This window comes from Pipistrellus hanaki (genome assembly GCF_964339955.1).
Source record: "Pipistrellus hanaki genome assembly, chromosome: 13".
Lineage (NCBI taxonomy): Eukaryota > Metazoa > Chordata > Mammalia > Chiroptera > Vespertilionidae > Pipistrellus > Pipistrellus hanaki.
The window spans coordinates 51,974,443-51,989,968 of NC_140515.1; the positions used below are offsets into that span (position 1 = coordinate 51,974,443).

The following is a 15,526-nucleotide window of genomic DNA, read 5'->3' on the forward strand; positions in this document are numbered from 1 at the left end:
TATTCTTTCACCAGTGGATGGGACATTTGGGTTTTTCCCGTTTTTGGAGGATACGAATAAAGCTGCCTTAAACATTTGTACATGGGATTTTGTGTGTTGTTTTCATTCACTTGGGGAAATACCTAAGAGGGGGCTGATACATGGGTAACTTTATGAGGAATTACCAAACTGTTCTTCCAGAGCTGCCATTGTTCGCCCTGCCATTGCAATATGTGAGAACTCGAGCTGCCTCACGGCTCACCCACACTAGGTTGGTTAGCTCATTTGTTTTTATTGATTTGTTCATTGGTCGACCGATTTCATATTCCACTAAGTGCGCAGTGCTTTCACATTGTGCTTTTAATTTCCACATCCTTGATGACTACAGGTGAGTCTACTCATTCTTTTAAATCTCTGCTTGGTCTTCCCATCTTCCAAACACCACTGTTCACACTCACTTTAGAGGCCGATTCGGCTCCTGTCCTTGGTGGTCCCACGACCACCACCATTTCTCTCCAGCTTGGCTGTAACCCACTAAAGTGTAATTGTTTTCCTGTTCTCACCTTGCTCACCACTTGGGTGTCTCACTCTCTTAATCACACACACTCACACACACACACACACACACACACACAGGGAGCTACCTGAGGAAGAAGCAGCATCTTACTTCCTTTGTTGTCTCCAGCTCCCGGCCCAGACCTGAAACAGAATCTTTTTTTTTTTTTTTTTAGACTTTTGTTTTTATTACTCAAAAAAGCTTCATTTTAAAATTTATTTACCTTTCTGACTGTGCTTGTGCCTTCAACACTTTTACAATGATTTTCTGCTCCTGAGGAAAGCACGCTTGATCCCATCACGGACACATTTAGCACAGGTGGATCCTGCTAACAGGTTTTTTCAGTTTAGACAACCTCATTCGAACTTTAGGTCTCACAGCACGAACTCCACGAGAGTCAGCCTGGGCACACACCACCTGGAGATTCTGGTGCTTTCCCAACCTTCTTTATAGGTATAAAGGTAAACAATGCTATCACCGGGGGTTCTGGACAGTCTGGTTTTGTGAGAGCCTGTATTGTAGGACAGCCTCTCACGGTGTGTCAAACTCTGGACCATGGTGCATACCTGACGTCTCTGTCCCCGAAAGAGGAAAAGGAAAGCGCTTGCGAGTTCCTGAAACAGAATCTTTAAAAAATATATATTTTATTGATTTTTTACAGAGAGGAAGAGAGAGGGATAGAGAGTTAGAAACATCGATCAGCTGCTTCTTGCACAACCCCTACTGGGGATGTGCCCGCAACCAAGGCATATACATGCCCTTGACCGGAATCGAACCTGGGAGTGTTCAGTCCGCAGGCCGACGCTCTCCACTGAGCCAAACCGGTTTTGGCGAAACAGAATCTTTATACAATAAATATTAAAAGAGCGAATTCATGATTGCTTCACACGTTAGGGAATGCACGGATGAAGGTAGGTAGTCAGGAACAAGGTTCTGCCATCAGACCGTCCTGGCCGTATCCCTTAACCCTTTCTCCACTGAGTTCCACTCCGATAAGCTCACCTGCACACAGGTGACGCTGCCGATGAGCCTATTGATGACGATGACGACCCCGACCAACGCGGTGGAAGGGGGAGGCAAAGCGGAAGAGGCGGGGCCAGGAGCGGAAGTGCGGTTCACAGCGTCTTCGTTGCCATGGAGCCCGGACGAGCCAAAGACCGCCGCTCCTTCAAGTCTGGATCCTACGCGTTCGCGGGGGCGACATGGACCACCACCTCGCGTCTGCCGCGGATCTGCAGCCCCAGCCAGTCCGTCTGGCTGTCCTCCCTCGCCTACCCCGAGTCCATCCACCACAGCTTCCGCAGCCGGCCGCGCCGCTTCTCGCTGCCCAAGCTCCAAGAGCTGCCCGAGCCGCAGCTGCTGCGCCTGCGCCCCACCTCCCTGCGCACCCAGGACATCTCGCACCTGCTCACCGGCGTCTTCCGCAACCTGTACACGGCCGAGGTGTTCGGCGACGAAGTGAGCACGAACCTGATCAAGGCCCGCGGCAGCGAGGATGAGGTCCACGAGGAGTTCGTGGATGAGCTGCAGCAGGTAACACGGGCCCGCGGCCCTGCGCCCGCGCGCGCCCCCTGCTGGCGGGGACCGTCGCATCTGAGGACAGGGCTGGGGACCCAGGACGCCCCCCGCCTCCCCGGAAAGCTGCCGCCCCACACCCCCCACCCCTTGCGGTATTCGCTGCTCCACAAGTGTGAGCACCTGCCGGCTGCCAGGCGCTGCTCCAGGCACCGGGGATGCAGCCAGGAAAGAGCCAGCTCCCTGCCGCATGTTCTCAAAGTTCCAGGAACACTCACACACACAATTAGACAAACACATGCTACACACAAAAGGCCTAAATCTGTAACCTACCTTCATCTCTCTGCGCGCGCACACACACACACACACACACACACACACACACACGTTATATACAGGCGGGCCTCAGAGATACTGCGGGTTTGATTCCAGATCACTGCAATAAAGCGAGTGGTAATCTTTTTGCTGGTGGAAGGTCTTACCTTCAATTAGTAACAAAAAAAAAAACCCAAACACACACACACACACTTGTGAAGTGCAATAAAGCGAATCATGATACAACGAGGCATGCTTATATTTTATGACTAGGGCAGATGGCAGAAAAATTGTTTCCTGGAGATAAAGCTAAAAGCCACTCCCCCTCCTAGGGGACTTCTGCCTTGGTATCAGAAACCACAGTCTTAACCGGGGCATCCGCGCCCAGATTTTAGGAGGCATGCCCAGTCTCTGGAACAGCAGCTCTACTTCCTCATCTGTGCAAAGAGGAGAGCAGCCAGCTTGAGGCCTCTGCCGGGCCGCCTGCCGACCGCACCGCTCATGTCTCCCTGAGGGGAGGCCCAGCTGAGAGCCCTCAAGCTGCCCAGGCAGACCCGGAAGGGCTGGCAGCTGGAGGCTGTGTGCTCGCTGAGCCCCCTGCAGCTCAGGAGCAAGTCCTTTGGGGGCCTGGGTGGCACAACCCTCTGTCTGCCACGTGGCGTGCTAACTTGTATGTGGAATTTCAGAACTTGGCTGGCAGCTCTCTTTCCCGGGAAGTCAGGAGACAGGTTTTCCCGCTGGCCTCTGCTCCTCGCTTTTCCTATGAAACCTTTAAACCGTGTTCCTCTGTCGGTCTCAGTCTTCCCATCTGTCAGGTCAGGCCCGATGGCCTCTCTAGTTCTGTGGCTGTTCCGAGCTTCCCAAGAAGCCCTGATGCCGGGGTGAGGTTGAGTAACGCGATGCGATCTCACACTTCTGTGCGTTTGATCATCCACCTGCCAGATTCGGAAGTTGTATAAGCAGCGGTTGGATGAATTTGAAACACTGGAGAGACACGTCATTGAGGCCTGTGTACGGGCCATTGCGGAGAAACAGAGGGCCATGAACCAGGCCAAAGTCCATGACCTTGAGCCCTTCATCAAGATGCCTCCAGGTGTGTACAATCCACTCCCAGGTGCTGTCACCCTGACTCCCCCGCTGTGAGTACTCGTGTATTCCTGTATTTGCTCCGTTGCTCGCTCTCCAGTATTACCTGCACATGGTAAGTTGCAGGCATGATGTGTCATTACCACAAAACACTCCAATGTCACGTCTCCATCACAGGGACACTCTCCTACACAACCAGCACACAGCCCCCAAGCCAAGAAATCAGCTCCGGTGCCACATAAACCTCCACTTCGCAGACCCCGTTCGTGTTTCTCAGCTGGTGGACAGTGGCTCTCTCCTTGCTGGTCAGACATCCTGTCCAGGAAGTCGTGTTGCATATAATTGTCATGTCTCTTTCATTAGACTTTTCATTTGGTACAATTCCTTTATCTCTTCCTGTCTTTCGTGGTATTGATGGCTTCCCCCCCCCTCCCCCCCATTTTCTTTTTCTTTTTCTTTTCTTTTTTTTTTTTTTTTTAATTTATTTATTTTTTACATATTTTCTTGATTTTTTTTTATTGCCCCCCTCCCTCCCTCCCACACATCCCCTCCCTCCCCATAGTATTATGTCCATTGGTTGTACTTATATGCATTTATACAAGTCCTTCGGTTGATCTATTATCTCCCCCTGATATCCCTACCCTCCCCACTGTAATTTGACAGTCTGCCTGTTGCTTTACTTTCTCTATATCTGTCTCTTGGTTCATCAGTTTATAAAGATCTTTATCATCCACCGATGTGTGAGGTCATGTGGTGTTTCTCTTTCGTTGATTGGCTTATTTCACTCAGCATGATGCTCTCCAATTCCATCCAGGTTGCTGCAAATGATGAGAATTCCTTCTTCTTTATGGCAGCATAGTATTCCATTGTGTAGATGTACCATAGTTTTTGGATCCAATCATCTGCTGACGGGCACCTAGGCTGTTTCCAAATTCTGGCTATTGTAGATTGTGCTGCTATGAACATAGGGGTGCATATATCCTTTCTGATTGGTGTTTCTAGTTTCTTGGGATATATTCCTAGAAGTGGGATTACTGGGTCAAATGGGAGTTCCATTTTCAGTTTTTTGAGGAAACTCCACACTGTTCTCCACAGTGGTTGCACCAGTCTGCATTCCCACCAGCAGTGCACGAGGGTTCCTTTTTCTCCGCAACCTCGCCAACACTTGTCGTTTGTTGATTTGTTGATGTTGGCCATTCTGACAGGTGTGAGATGGTACCGCATTGTTGTTTTGATTTGCATCTCTCGGATAATTAGTGACTTTGAGCATGTTTTCATGTGCCTTTTGGCCTTCCTTCTGTCTTCTTTTGAAAATATTCTGTTTAGGTCCATTGCCCATTTTTTAATTGGATCATTCATCTTCCTTTTATTTAGTTGTATAAGCTGTCTGTAAATGTTGGAGATTAAACCTTTATCAGTGGTAATATTTGCAAATACGATCTCCCACACCGTGGGCTTTCTTGTTGTTTTATTTTTCTTTTTTTTTGTAGGAAAATGCACGTAACATTTACCTTCTTAGTCATTCTTTTTTAAAATATATTTTATTGATTTTTTACAGAGAGGAAGGGAGAGGGAGAGTTAAAAACATCAATGAGAGAGAAACATCAACCAGCTGCCTCCTGCACACCCCCTACTGGGGATGTGCCCGAAACCAAGTACATGCCCTTGACTGGAATCGAACTGGGACCCTTGAGTTTTCAGGCCAGCGCTCTATCCACTGACCAAACTGGTTAGGGCTTCTTAGTCATTCTTAAGTGTATAGTTCATTGGTGGGTATAAATACATTGTAGCCCACCTGGCGTGGCTCAGTGGTTGAGTGCCGACCTATGAACTAGGAGGTCACAGTTCAATTCCCAGTCAGGGCACATGACCAGGTTGTAGGCTCAATCCCCAGTAGGGAGCATGCAGGAGGCAGCAGAACAATGATTCTCTCCCATCGTTGATGTTTCTATCTCTCTCTCCCTCTCCCTTCCTCTCTGAAATCAATAAATAATGTGACATTCAAAAACAACTGGATACATGGGGGAAAATAAAATATGATTGCACACACCCAAGGAAAGGCTCAGGAAAGACCTGAGAAGACTATTGGTTCACCCCTCAGGCTGACCCTCGGCACAAAGAGCCCATAGGAATTTAAATTCACTGAGTTCGATGGTGATTTCTTAGTATTTCTCAGAGAGGCATTCTCAGGTTTCTCCAACATCTTTAAAAAAAAATATATATATATATCTTATTGATTTTTTACAGAGAGGAAGGGAGAGGGATAGAGAGCCAGAAACATCGATGAGAGAGAAACATCTGCCAGCTGCCTCCTGCACACCACCTACTGGGGATGTGCCCGCAACTAATGTACATGCCCTTGACTGGAATTGAACCTGGGACCCTTCAGTCTGCAGACCAACGCTCTATCCAGTGAGCCAAACCGGTTTTGGCTTTCTCCAACATCTTGCTCCTCATCAAAGCTCCATCACCACACCACCAGCATTCACGGAAAACTCTTTCTTAATCAGCCACCTCGATGGCAGCGCTGTCTTTAATCAATGCATTTGTTAAAGAAATGGTGTCCTTTTTCCTGCAGACGTGTCCACTGTCTGCTTGTGCCGATTTCACCATTGTGGTGTGCTTAACCTGTTCTCATGATCCCCCTATGGCCTGCAACTCAGTCATTCGTTCTAGAGGCTTCCTGAGGTGTAGGTACAGTTTTGGGGGAGAGTAGCAAGACCACTTCCCTGATGCCGTGTGCTTCCTCCAGGAAGTGCGTGGGGTCTGACGTCTCTTCATGACGCTGGCAGCTTGTGCCCGGACCTGTTGTTTCGGGGGGGGGGGGGGGGGGCGGGGAGGGTTGCTGTAAATTATAATAAAATGCTAATGGTGCTGGAATACTTCCATAAAGAGAAACTTTTCAGCAACCACTTCGATTACCTCAAGATATGAGTAGAATTAACTCTTTCCCCTTATTGGCCAGTTTTTAAAATAAGTTGGTCACCCTGACAACACCTTTCAAACATGACTGATGAGGTTTATTTAGTTTTCAGTACCATGATGAACTCATGGCTTTCACGACTGCAATCATATTTATTATCCTTATTGATGCTCCAGCGGTCGCATCTTTGGCCAATGTGAGCCTTTTCAAGTTGACTCCTAACTCTTGGCACATGGTCTTGGATGATTTTCTTACCTTTTGGAATGGTCAGAAGGCTCATCTTGTGTGTTCATTGCCCCAGACCTGGACTCAGCCATTTCTCTAAGAAGCTCTGGTTCCCTTTATTTTCCCCAAAAAAAACTTTGATCTATCCTCCTGCATCCCTTAAAGTCATTATTTTCCTGTGCAGTAGGCAGAAGGGGCAGTGGTTTTAGGGTTGGAAGACCTCACATATTTGTGGCCTAGAGGGAGGGAGACGCAGAAGATGCAGTGGCTTAGGAAGGCATTACACTTCTGGGATGCTCTGAGGGACCAGGTGCTGCCCAAGATGCTTTGCATAGGTTATCCCAATGAATCCGTCCAATGATTCTGTGAGTTGGATTTCTCTCCATCCCATTTTATAGGTGTAGGAACTAAACTCGGAGAGAGGACCAGATAACTTCCCTAAATCCCCACAGCTCAGAAGGGCTAGGACCCAGATTTGAAGGATCGTTGATCAGACATAATGTCACGCTTGGTTATTTAACTTCCCTTAGGGGGTGGCTCTGAGCAGGAGGACCTGTCCTTTGTCAGGCCTGCCACCTCAGAGGCTCAGGTCCCATTAGATAGTAAATACTCAGCACAGATGCCACATCTCCTCCTGTTCCCCCTCCACCACAGCAGGGCCATGGAGCTGCCAGAATCCCTCCCTCAACCATGTGTGTAGGCAGAGATTTTGGGGAGCAGATTCTCAGGAGGTCTTATTAAGTTGCCTGATAATTATCCCTGAGCCCTGAGAGTCAATGTGTCCCAGTCTTTCCTAGGATTCTTTTCGCTAGAGATCAAAGGAGATTAAATAATTGGTTGGTTGTGTGTGTGTGTGTGTTTAATGAAAGTGAAATAAAACATTGAGAACTGGGAAACAAAGATCAGTTAGAAGAACTTTTCAATGGCCTTCATTTTTTTTTTTACTCCAGATAATATTGAGTCATAATCAGATATTTTCTGCTCTGGTTTCTGAGCCTTCTGCTGATAATGTGTTGTTGTTTTTTTATTTCAAAAGTAGTAGAAGTAGAGATCTTAATCCAGTTTCCTGAACATGCCGCTGGTCCCTTCCTCTCAGTGTGGGGCAAGAAACTTTTTTTAATCTTCACCCAGGGATATATTTTTATTCACTTTATAGAGAGAGAGAGAAAGGGAGAAAGGGGGAGCAGGGAAGAGAGAGAAAGAGAAACATGGATGTGAGAGAGAAACATCAGTCTCCTCCCTTCCTTTCTCCACCCTACTACCCCACATGTGCCCCAACTGGGGATGGAACCTGCAACCTTTTGGTGTACTGGATGATGCTCCAGCCAACCAACCTACCTACCTACCCAACCAGGACCCCAAAACCTCCTTTAACTTAGATGATTGATGGAGAAGACATTCCCCTGAGACTTGCCTTGAGGCCCAGAGGCAGCCTTCCTCTGTTGGCTAACCCAGCTGTCACCCGGTGGGAAACATACACAAATGGCTCCCAGGCAGAGGGAGAAAGGTGAGAATTCTGCAGAACATCTCACGCTTTCACTCCCTTCCCCTTGCTGGTAAACTTTTCACATTATCTTGGGGGACTGGATGACCCATCCCCTTACAGAGCCTGCTGTCAGTGCAGGAGGCCCACCCTGCCCAGGTCAAGGAAGATGGCCACAAGGCTGGTGCAGGGCTCCCCAAGGCTCGCCTGGTACATAATCCAGGCCCGGCCAGGAGAGAGACTTTCCAAGATTCAGATAAACTGCTCCCTGCTTCGTAGACCCAACACCCAGCCCCCCACGCCCCGGAGGAGGACTGTGGAGGCAACAGTATCAGAAGGGAGAGGGTACATCTTCTTCCCACGTGGTCTTTGCATTTTGCATGAAGTTTGAACTCATGATGTTTCAAATACACCATCACCAAAGCCTTTGAGAACTGGGCTAGATTGTGCCAACTTGGCCTTACTGCCACTCCCTGCTGAGGTCTCTGTGTTGAAAGGAGGGGGTGCACTTCCCAGAATGAGCCTTTTCCCAAAGGTGAGAGGCCCTTGGTGAGTTTTTTTTTTTGTTTGTTCTTTTTTGTTTGTGCTTTTTTATTTTATTTTTAATACTGTTCTTTACTGAACAGGAATTTAAAATGAATGTATTCATTTTTTTTCTTTGTGGTATGAGCTATTTATGTCCTTTCAAAGACATAACTTCCATTGACTGAGGTCATAAAAATATTTTCATATACTTCCTTCAAAAACTTTTATTTATTTATTTATTTATTTATTTATTTATTTTTTATCGGCTTCCAAAGGGGAGTTTAAGGTCAAAAGGAGTTTCGGGTGTGCCCAGATCCTATTCATCAAAATCTGGGTAAGCTCCCTATTTTTTGGTACAAGATTTAGCATATCGAGACCTGGGTGAGTCAAGGTCCTATTTGTTCCTCATTCCAAGCACATGGATTAAGAAATCTTCTGATAAGAGGATTCTGCCAGTGCCCTTGGGCTCAGCTGATAAGAATTAAAATAATGTCCCTGTGCCTTCTCAGGCAGCTCTCTATATCTCACCCTTTTTTACTAATTAAAATAAAATTTAAACATTAATAATAGGGCTCTAAAATTAAAAACAATTGCAAACAATGCCAATACAAAAACTAAATTACATACATGTTATTTTCAAAACTTGAATGTCAAGAGCAAAACTCTGGCTATTAAGTAATAACAACAATGCCAATGCAAAACAACAAAATGAGAAATCAGAATTATGGACTTATTAATATTTTTAGCTACTAAATGAGTCTCTTTTGTTGCTGGTGTAGATTTACTCAGAGTCCTTGGACTTGCTGCACAAGACTTTGCAGAAGACGGGAAGCTAACAGATGCTAGCATGAGCAGGAACATGATTAAAGAAGTAGCTTCCACTTCAGTCTTTAATTTCTTCAGATGACTCCATGTTGGCACCTCAGTCCCTTGTGTAGCTTTCAGTTTTCTTCTCCCACTTTGCTGTCGTCTGGGCAACTCTCAGTCCTTTTGGGTGAAGGGACATAGGAGCTTCTCTGAGTCCATTGTGATGACGGACATAACACTCTGGCACCCGAATTGGCTGTATTGCTCCTTCTTTCCTTTCCTTTCATTTTGATCCCAGGGTTCGACCCCACAACACTCCGGGCCTGGCTGCTCCGGGCCTGGCTGCTCCGGGCCTGGCTGCTCCAGGCCTGGCTGCTCCAGGCCTGGCTGCTCCAGGCCTGCCATTCTTCCATTTCTCCAGCTGGTCACATTTTAAGAGCCCCATCGGTCCCTCATTGCTCTTATTATCATGTTAATTGTTGACTAGTTACCTAGTGCCTCCTTCCCGGGGTTTTGGATGATAGATGTCCTTCATATTAGTTTTAATTTTTAAATTGTTGTGGGAGCGGCAGACCAGTTGCTCACCTACGCCACCATTTTGGTTTCTCCTCCCTTCCTTCAAAAACTTTTAAAGTTCTCCCTTGGTGAGTTTTGCAAGGGGAGACCACTGTTCTCAAGAAGCAGCAGCACCAAAACCGGTTTGGCTCAGTGGATAGAGCATCGGCCTGCGGACTGAAAGGTCCCAGGTTCGATTCTGGTCAAGGGCATGTACCTTGGTTGCAGGCACATCCCCAGTAGGGGGTGTGCAGGAGGCAGCTGATCAATGTTTCTGACTCTCTATCTCTCTCCCTTCCTCTCTGTAAAAAAATCAATAATATATATATATATATATATATATATATATATATATATATATATATATATAATTTTTTTTTTTTTTTTTAAATAAGAAGCAGCAGTAGCAGGCAGGTGACTGAGCTGCCATGAATTTCACAATAGCTTCTGGGTAACTCCTCAAGAACCCCCAGCCTCAGGGCTGCTGGCTGAACTTGCTAATGACGGTTCCCTGACTTTTTCTCTCCCATTCCATAATCCCCTGCCTTCAAACCAACCCTTAATACACGAGTCACGAAGAGCAGTTTCTGTTTTCCTGATTGAACCCTGACTATTCCAGTGACTAAACGAAATCTCAAAATCCCCAAACAACATCTGATCTCATGATGTATTCTTCACTTGTCTCTCCTCTACCCTTGGTTATAGGACCCTCCAAAAGGGAGGTCACTTAAAAGCACCATGTTGGTTCATGGAGCAAGCAACAAAGTTTGAAGACTTCCAAATCTTCCACTCAACCTATCTATTCCATATTTTTTTTTTTTTTTTTAGCAATGTATTACTATACATGGTTTAAGAAAATGAAGTAATTTAGGAAAGCTTCTAGTGAAATATAAAATGAATGTCACTTCACATTTGTCCAACCCCTTAGCATGTACAGCATGCAGAGTGAGCCATAGTGTAAACTGCAGGCCTTGGGTGATAATGACGTGTCAGTTGTAACAAATGCACCACTTTGGTGGCGGCCTCTGATAATGGGGAGGCTATGTATGTGTGTGTGTGTGGGGGGGGGGTGGGGGGTGGGAGGGTAGACAGAGTACATGGGAAATCATTGTACGTTCTCAGTTTTGCTGAGAACCTAAAACTGCTCTAAAAATAAAGTCCATTGGAAAAAATGCTCTACCTCACCTCTTTTTATATATTAAAAAATATATATATTTTATTGATTTTTTTTTTTTTTTTTTTTTTTTTTTTTACAGGGAGGAAGGGAGAGAGAGAGTAAGAAACATCGATGAGAGAGAAACACGATCAGCTGCCTCCTGCACACCCCCCACTAGGGATGTGCCCGCAACCAAGGTACATGCTTTTGACCGGAATCGAACCTGGGACCCTTGAGTCTGCAGGCTGACGCTCTATCCACTGAGCCAAACCAGTTAGGACCATCTCCCCTCTTTAAACCTCAATCCATTTGCTAAAGGTCGCCATTGCTAGCTTTAATTCTTCTGTTCTCTGAATAAGATGTCTTGAATACTATTTCTTTGACTCATCAACAAGAAATATTAATCATTGACTCCCCACTCTGTTAAATGAGATTTTCTCTCTCATGTGTCCAGGGGTCAGCTGGGGGTTAGATGGTCTACGTTGGACTTGGTCGGCTGGACAGGCTTCCAGCTGTGGGTCTGGCTGCACATTGGGCTCAGGTCTGCTCCACGTGGATTCAGGCTGGGGTCCAAAATGAAGGGGCAGGGAAGCTCTTCTCATGATGCTGGCAAAAACGCACCAGGGAGAAAGCTCAGCTGTCCAAGCACATTTCAAAACTCAGGCGACATCTCATCAGCAAATCACATCCATTGTGTGACCAAAGTCAAGGGCGAAGTGAGCTCTGCCTAGGGTAGCAGGAGCCGCCTGGCAAAGGATGTGGCTACGGGAGCAATGAAGAACTGCGGCCCTTTATTCACTCTGCCACACTTCTCTTAGGGCTGTTTTGTTACAGGCCTCTCTGTCAGCAGCAATGTTTTAGCTCAAACCATATCACAACACAGCCCCGCCCGATGTTGTCCTCTTCTACGTGGCCGGTGAACTTGCTGATTTGTTTCTTCAATCTCAGAATCACCACGGGGTCCTGAGAAAGTCGTGGGCTAGGGTTAGGCTTAGATGGTTATGCTCAGGGGATGAGGGGAGCTTGGGGGCAGCTTCTCCAGCGGCAGTCTGGCTTGAACCACCCTCATCCTTGCTCCCTTCCACTCAGTGAATACCATCTTCCGATGGTGCGTGGACAACAAGCTGCTCCAGAAGTATCATCTGATCTGCCCCAACGATTACTACAGCGACCCAGTGCCCTTCTCCCCCGCGCCTAAAGGTAAGGGCCTCTGCCGCGGTCCCAGCGAAGCCCGTCGGTACCGGGACCATCTTGGCTGCCCTTTCCTCGTTCACACGGTTCTGCGCCCCCCGTTTTCTTTAATTTTGATGGTGACCATTGGGAGGGTCAGGTCTGAGCATGCCGCTCGGCACATGCAAGGCAAAAGGCTCAGCTCTTCGATGTGGAATAGCGCGCTCTGGTTAGCTCCCCGATGCCAAGAGGTGGAAAACACGGTTAGAAATGTATTTGAATGCATCATACTACAAAAATCAAATACAAAAACCATGTGTGTTTCAGTGAGACATAGGTAAGCAAGGGAGCAAGTTCGTGATGGAATCTGAGCATGGCCCCAGGGGTTTTCCCCTATCCCACACAGGACCGGAACACCTTTTCTCCCTCTGAGTATGGGGGAAGGTTGGGCAGGAAGGCAGAGAAGGATGAGCGTGTGTGTGTGTGTGTGTGTGTGTGTGAGAGAGAGAGAGAGAGAGAGAGAGAGAGAGAAAGAGAGAGAGAGAGGGAGAGGGGGAGAGGGGGAGAGTGAGAGGGAGAGAGAGATTGAGCTAGTTTCTTGTGATGTAGGAGGTACAATCTTCTGAAAGTGAATGGGGTGGGAACCTGGGTGGTGGGCTTAAGCAAGGAGGTAGCTTTGGGGAGAGCCACTGTTTGGATTTTGTGGCCAAACCTCAGGATGGCCTCCTGGGGGCAGGCTCTCCAGCAGCCCTGGTCTGTGAGACTCACTGCTGATCTCTGGGGCTTTGGAGCTGAGAGGGCATTTGAGGTGGGAAGACTGGGACCAGGGAGCTGAGAGTGCTGATGCGGGAAGAGTCCACAGGCGGACTGAGCTGCACAGAGACTTAAGGCCAGAATCAAGTCCGTCCTTTAAAGTTAGTTGGACACCCGCTGTCTGATGCAGGTAGAGGAGGAGGGAGTTAACGAGTATAGAGGTCTTATCAGGCATTGTGCTAAGGAATGTGCTGTGGTACCAGTTTCACTGCCTTCTTGCTAGCAGTGGATGTTCTCATTTAACCTTTCGGGGATGTTCTTAAAGGTATAAGAAGCCAATACTAACATTGACTCTTGTGTGAGCGTCTAAGAAGCATGCTCTTCTAGGGGGTATGTGGACATGCGTGTGTGGGTGACCGTGGCCCCCTCACGTTCCACAACAGACATTTTACCACTCAAGTCCTCGGCCATCAGGGACGTAAAATACGGCCCAGGAGTCCCCTGTACGCTGAAGAGCAGGTGCACCTGGTAGGAAACGTGAACGTTTAGGGCAAAGCATCGGGTGGTCTATTCAGCCACCGGAGAAACGCCCCGCCCCTCACCTTGGCGCGGTCACTCAGTTGGCTTCCTCTGTGCCATAGGCGACCGCGAGCCGGGGTATTTGAAGCTGACCTTCAGTTGTGAGAAGCATGCCACCCCGAAGAAAGAGCCGGCTAAGAAGCCCGAAGCTGGGTGCAGGAAGATTCGCAGGAAGGATGAAGAAGAGTCCGACTACACCATGGACAGCCTGACCTGGGTCTCCCATTTGAAGGCCAAAAGCAGGACCACAGAACCTGCCAAGGTGAGGGCTGAAGCCTGGGCGCAGGGGTGGGGGGATGGGGGTAGGAGAGGGCGAGGAGCTCCAGGGACGCAGGATGCTGTGCTCAGTCCACAGCCGAGTAGAGAGGAGAGGCGGCCTCGGCCATCCGTGGGGTCATGCAGTTGCCATGATGTCAACACACACATCCCTCTGGCTGGCACTGACTCTGCTCTGTTTGTGGTTCAAAGATAGCGAGTCCCCCGAAGAACAAGAGCTGGATGAACCACCTGCGCATGCCCCAGAGGAAACTGGAGCGGCTCCTCCTCACCAGGATGGAGAATCGGACCTGCTTCCTGAGAAACCCTCGCTTCTTCCCTCCCAACACGCAGCGTGGAGGCAAGTCCCTCATCTTCCCTCCCAGGAAGGAGGGCGAACCCCACAGCGGAGAGCTGAGGTGTGTCTTTCCCCGACTCACATTCTCAGAAAACCTAACCGTAAGAATGTTCACAGCATGCGCTGCCTGACTATTTAGCCAAGGCCACCGACCTCTCTTCCCCTAGCCCAGTGGTCGGCAAACTCTTTAGTCCACAGAGCCAAATACCAGCAGTACAACGACTGAAATGTCTTTTGAGAGCCACATTTTTTAAACGTAAACTTCTTCTAATGCCACTTCTTCAAAATAGACTCGCCCAGGCCGTGGTATTTTGTGGAAGAGCCACACTCAAGGGGCCAAAGAGCTGCATGTGGCTTGCGAGCTGCAGTTTGCCGACCACGGCCTTAGGCTGTCAAATCAAAGAATGACCACAGCCAACCCAACCATATCTGTCCTGTGTGAATGAATCAAAATTATACCTTTTTTCTTTCTTCTTCTTCTTCTTTTTTTTTTTTTGTCAGATGGAAAAACATCTAATTTTTGGTGTGTGCAGAGTTTTAGTAGTTAGTTTGTGTGTGCCCTGAGTTGAAAATCGCTGCTTTCGAGTAAAACCCGGAAGGTCCCGTCTGGTCTGAAGGATCCTAGACTTTTGCAGGGGGACAGGGTATCCTTATTGGAACAGAGCAGGGCTTCAGGGCTCTCCGAAGACGTGGCCTTTGGGTGTCCCCAGGGTCCTGGGTTTGCGCTTTTCTGACCTGCCAGGGTCTTGAGGAAGAGGGCTCAGTGTTCGCCCGCCAACATCTGGACAGTCTGAGTCCAGAGGGAGGAATCCCCACAGCCACGTGCTCCCTCCGTTGGGGTTCATGTGTCTTAGATAATACAAATGTTGAAAATGTGATTAATCACAAATAATTAGTACAAATTGTGATTTTTCTATAAGAGAGTGCCTTTAGCCATAATCTTTCTTAAGAAGAAAATGAGTTGCTTCTTGAGTTAATAATCTTAATGGACTTGAAACTATTAACCTTTCTTTATTAGACAAATAATATCTTTTTATTAAGAAAAATTGGGAAAGAGGACTATATTAAAATCCCAGTTAACATTGGTGTTTAAGCATGCAGAGTTTCCCCCCAGGCATACTGAAAATGACATAGGTATCTAGCTATAAATAGTTTTACAGAGATTCAATGATGCTGTGAAATTATTTTGTAGCCTGCTTTACCAACAACAGAAACCAGCCAATGGCATGTTGTGAATCTCTGTGCTGGCTCCGATGTATTTATTTTACACGAATCAGTCACTGCGG

General features: G+C 47.6%; 1 protein-coding gene across 5 annotated transcripts in view; it reads left to right on the plus strand.

Moving 5' to 3' along the window:
- The first annotated feature begins 1,219 nt into the window (after positions 1-1,219).
- Positions 1,220-15,526, plus strand: part of DLEC1 (DLEC1 cilia and flagella associated protein) — a 45,928-nt gene continuing 31,621 nt past the window's right edge. For 4 of the 5 annotated variants that reach the window (XM_084902776.1, XM_084902778.1, XM_084902777.1 and 1 more), the window contains exons 1-5: positions 1,220-2,068; positions 3,308-3,458; positions 12,215-12,325; positions 13,690-13,889; positions 14,096-14,301. In XM_084902776.1, coding sequence (XP_084758902.1) covers positions 1,670-2,068; positions 3,308-3,458; positions 12,215-12,325; positions 13,690-13,889; positions 14,096-14,301 — 1,067 coding nt within the window. In that variant the 5' untranslated portion in view covers positions 1,220-1,669. Of the gene's footprint in view, positions 2,069-3,307; positions 3,459-12,214; positions 12,326-13,689; positions 13,890-14,095; positions 14,302-15,526 lie in introns of those variants that run through there. The other variant, XM_084902780.1, reaches the window with a different exon arrangement.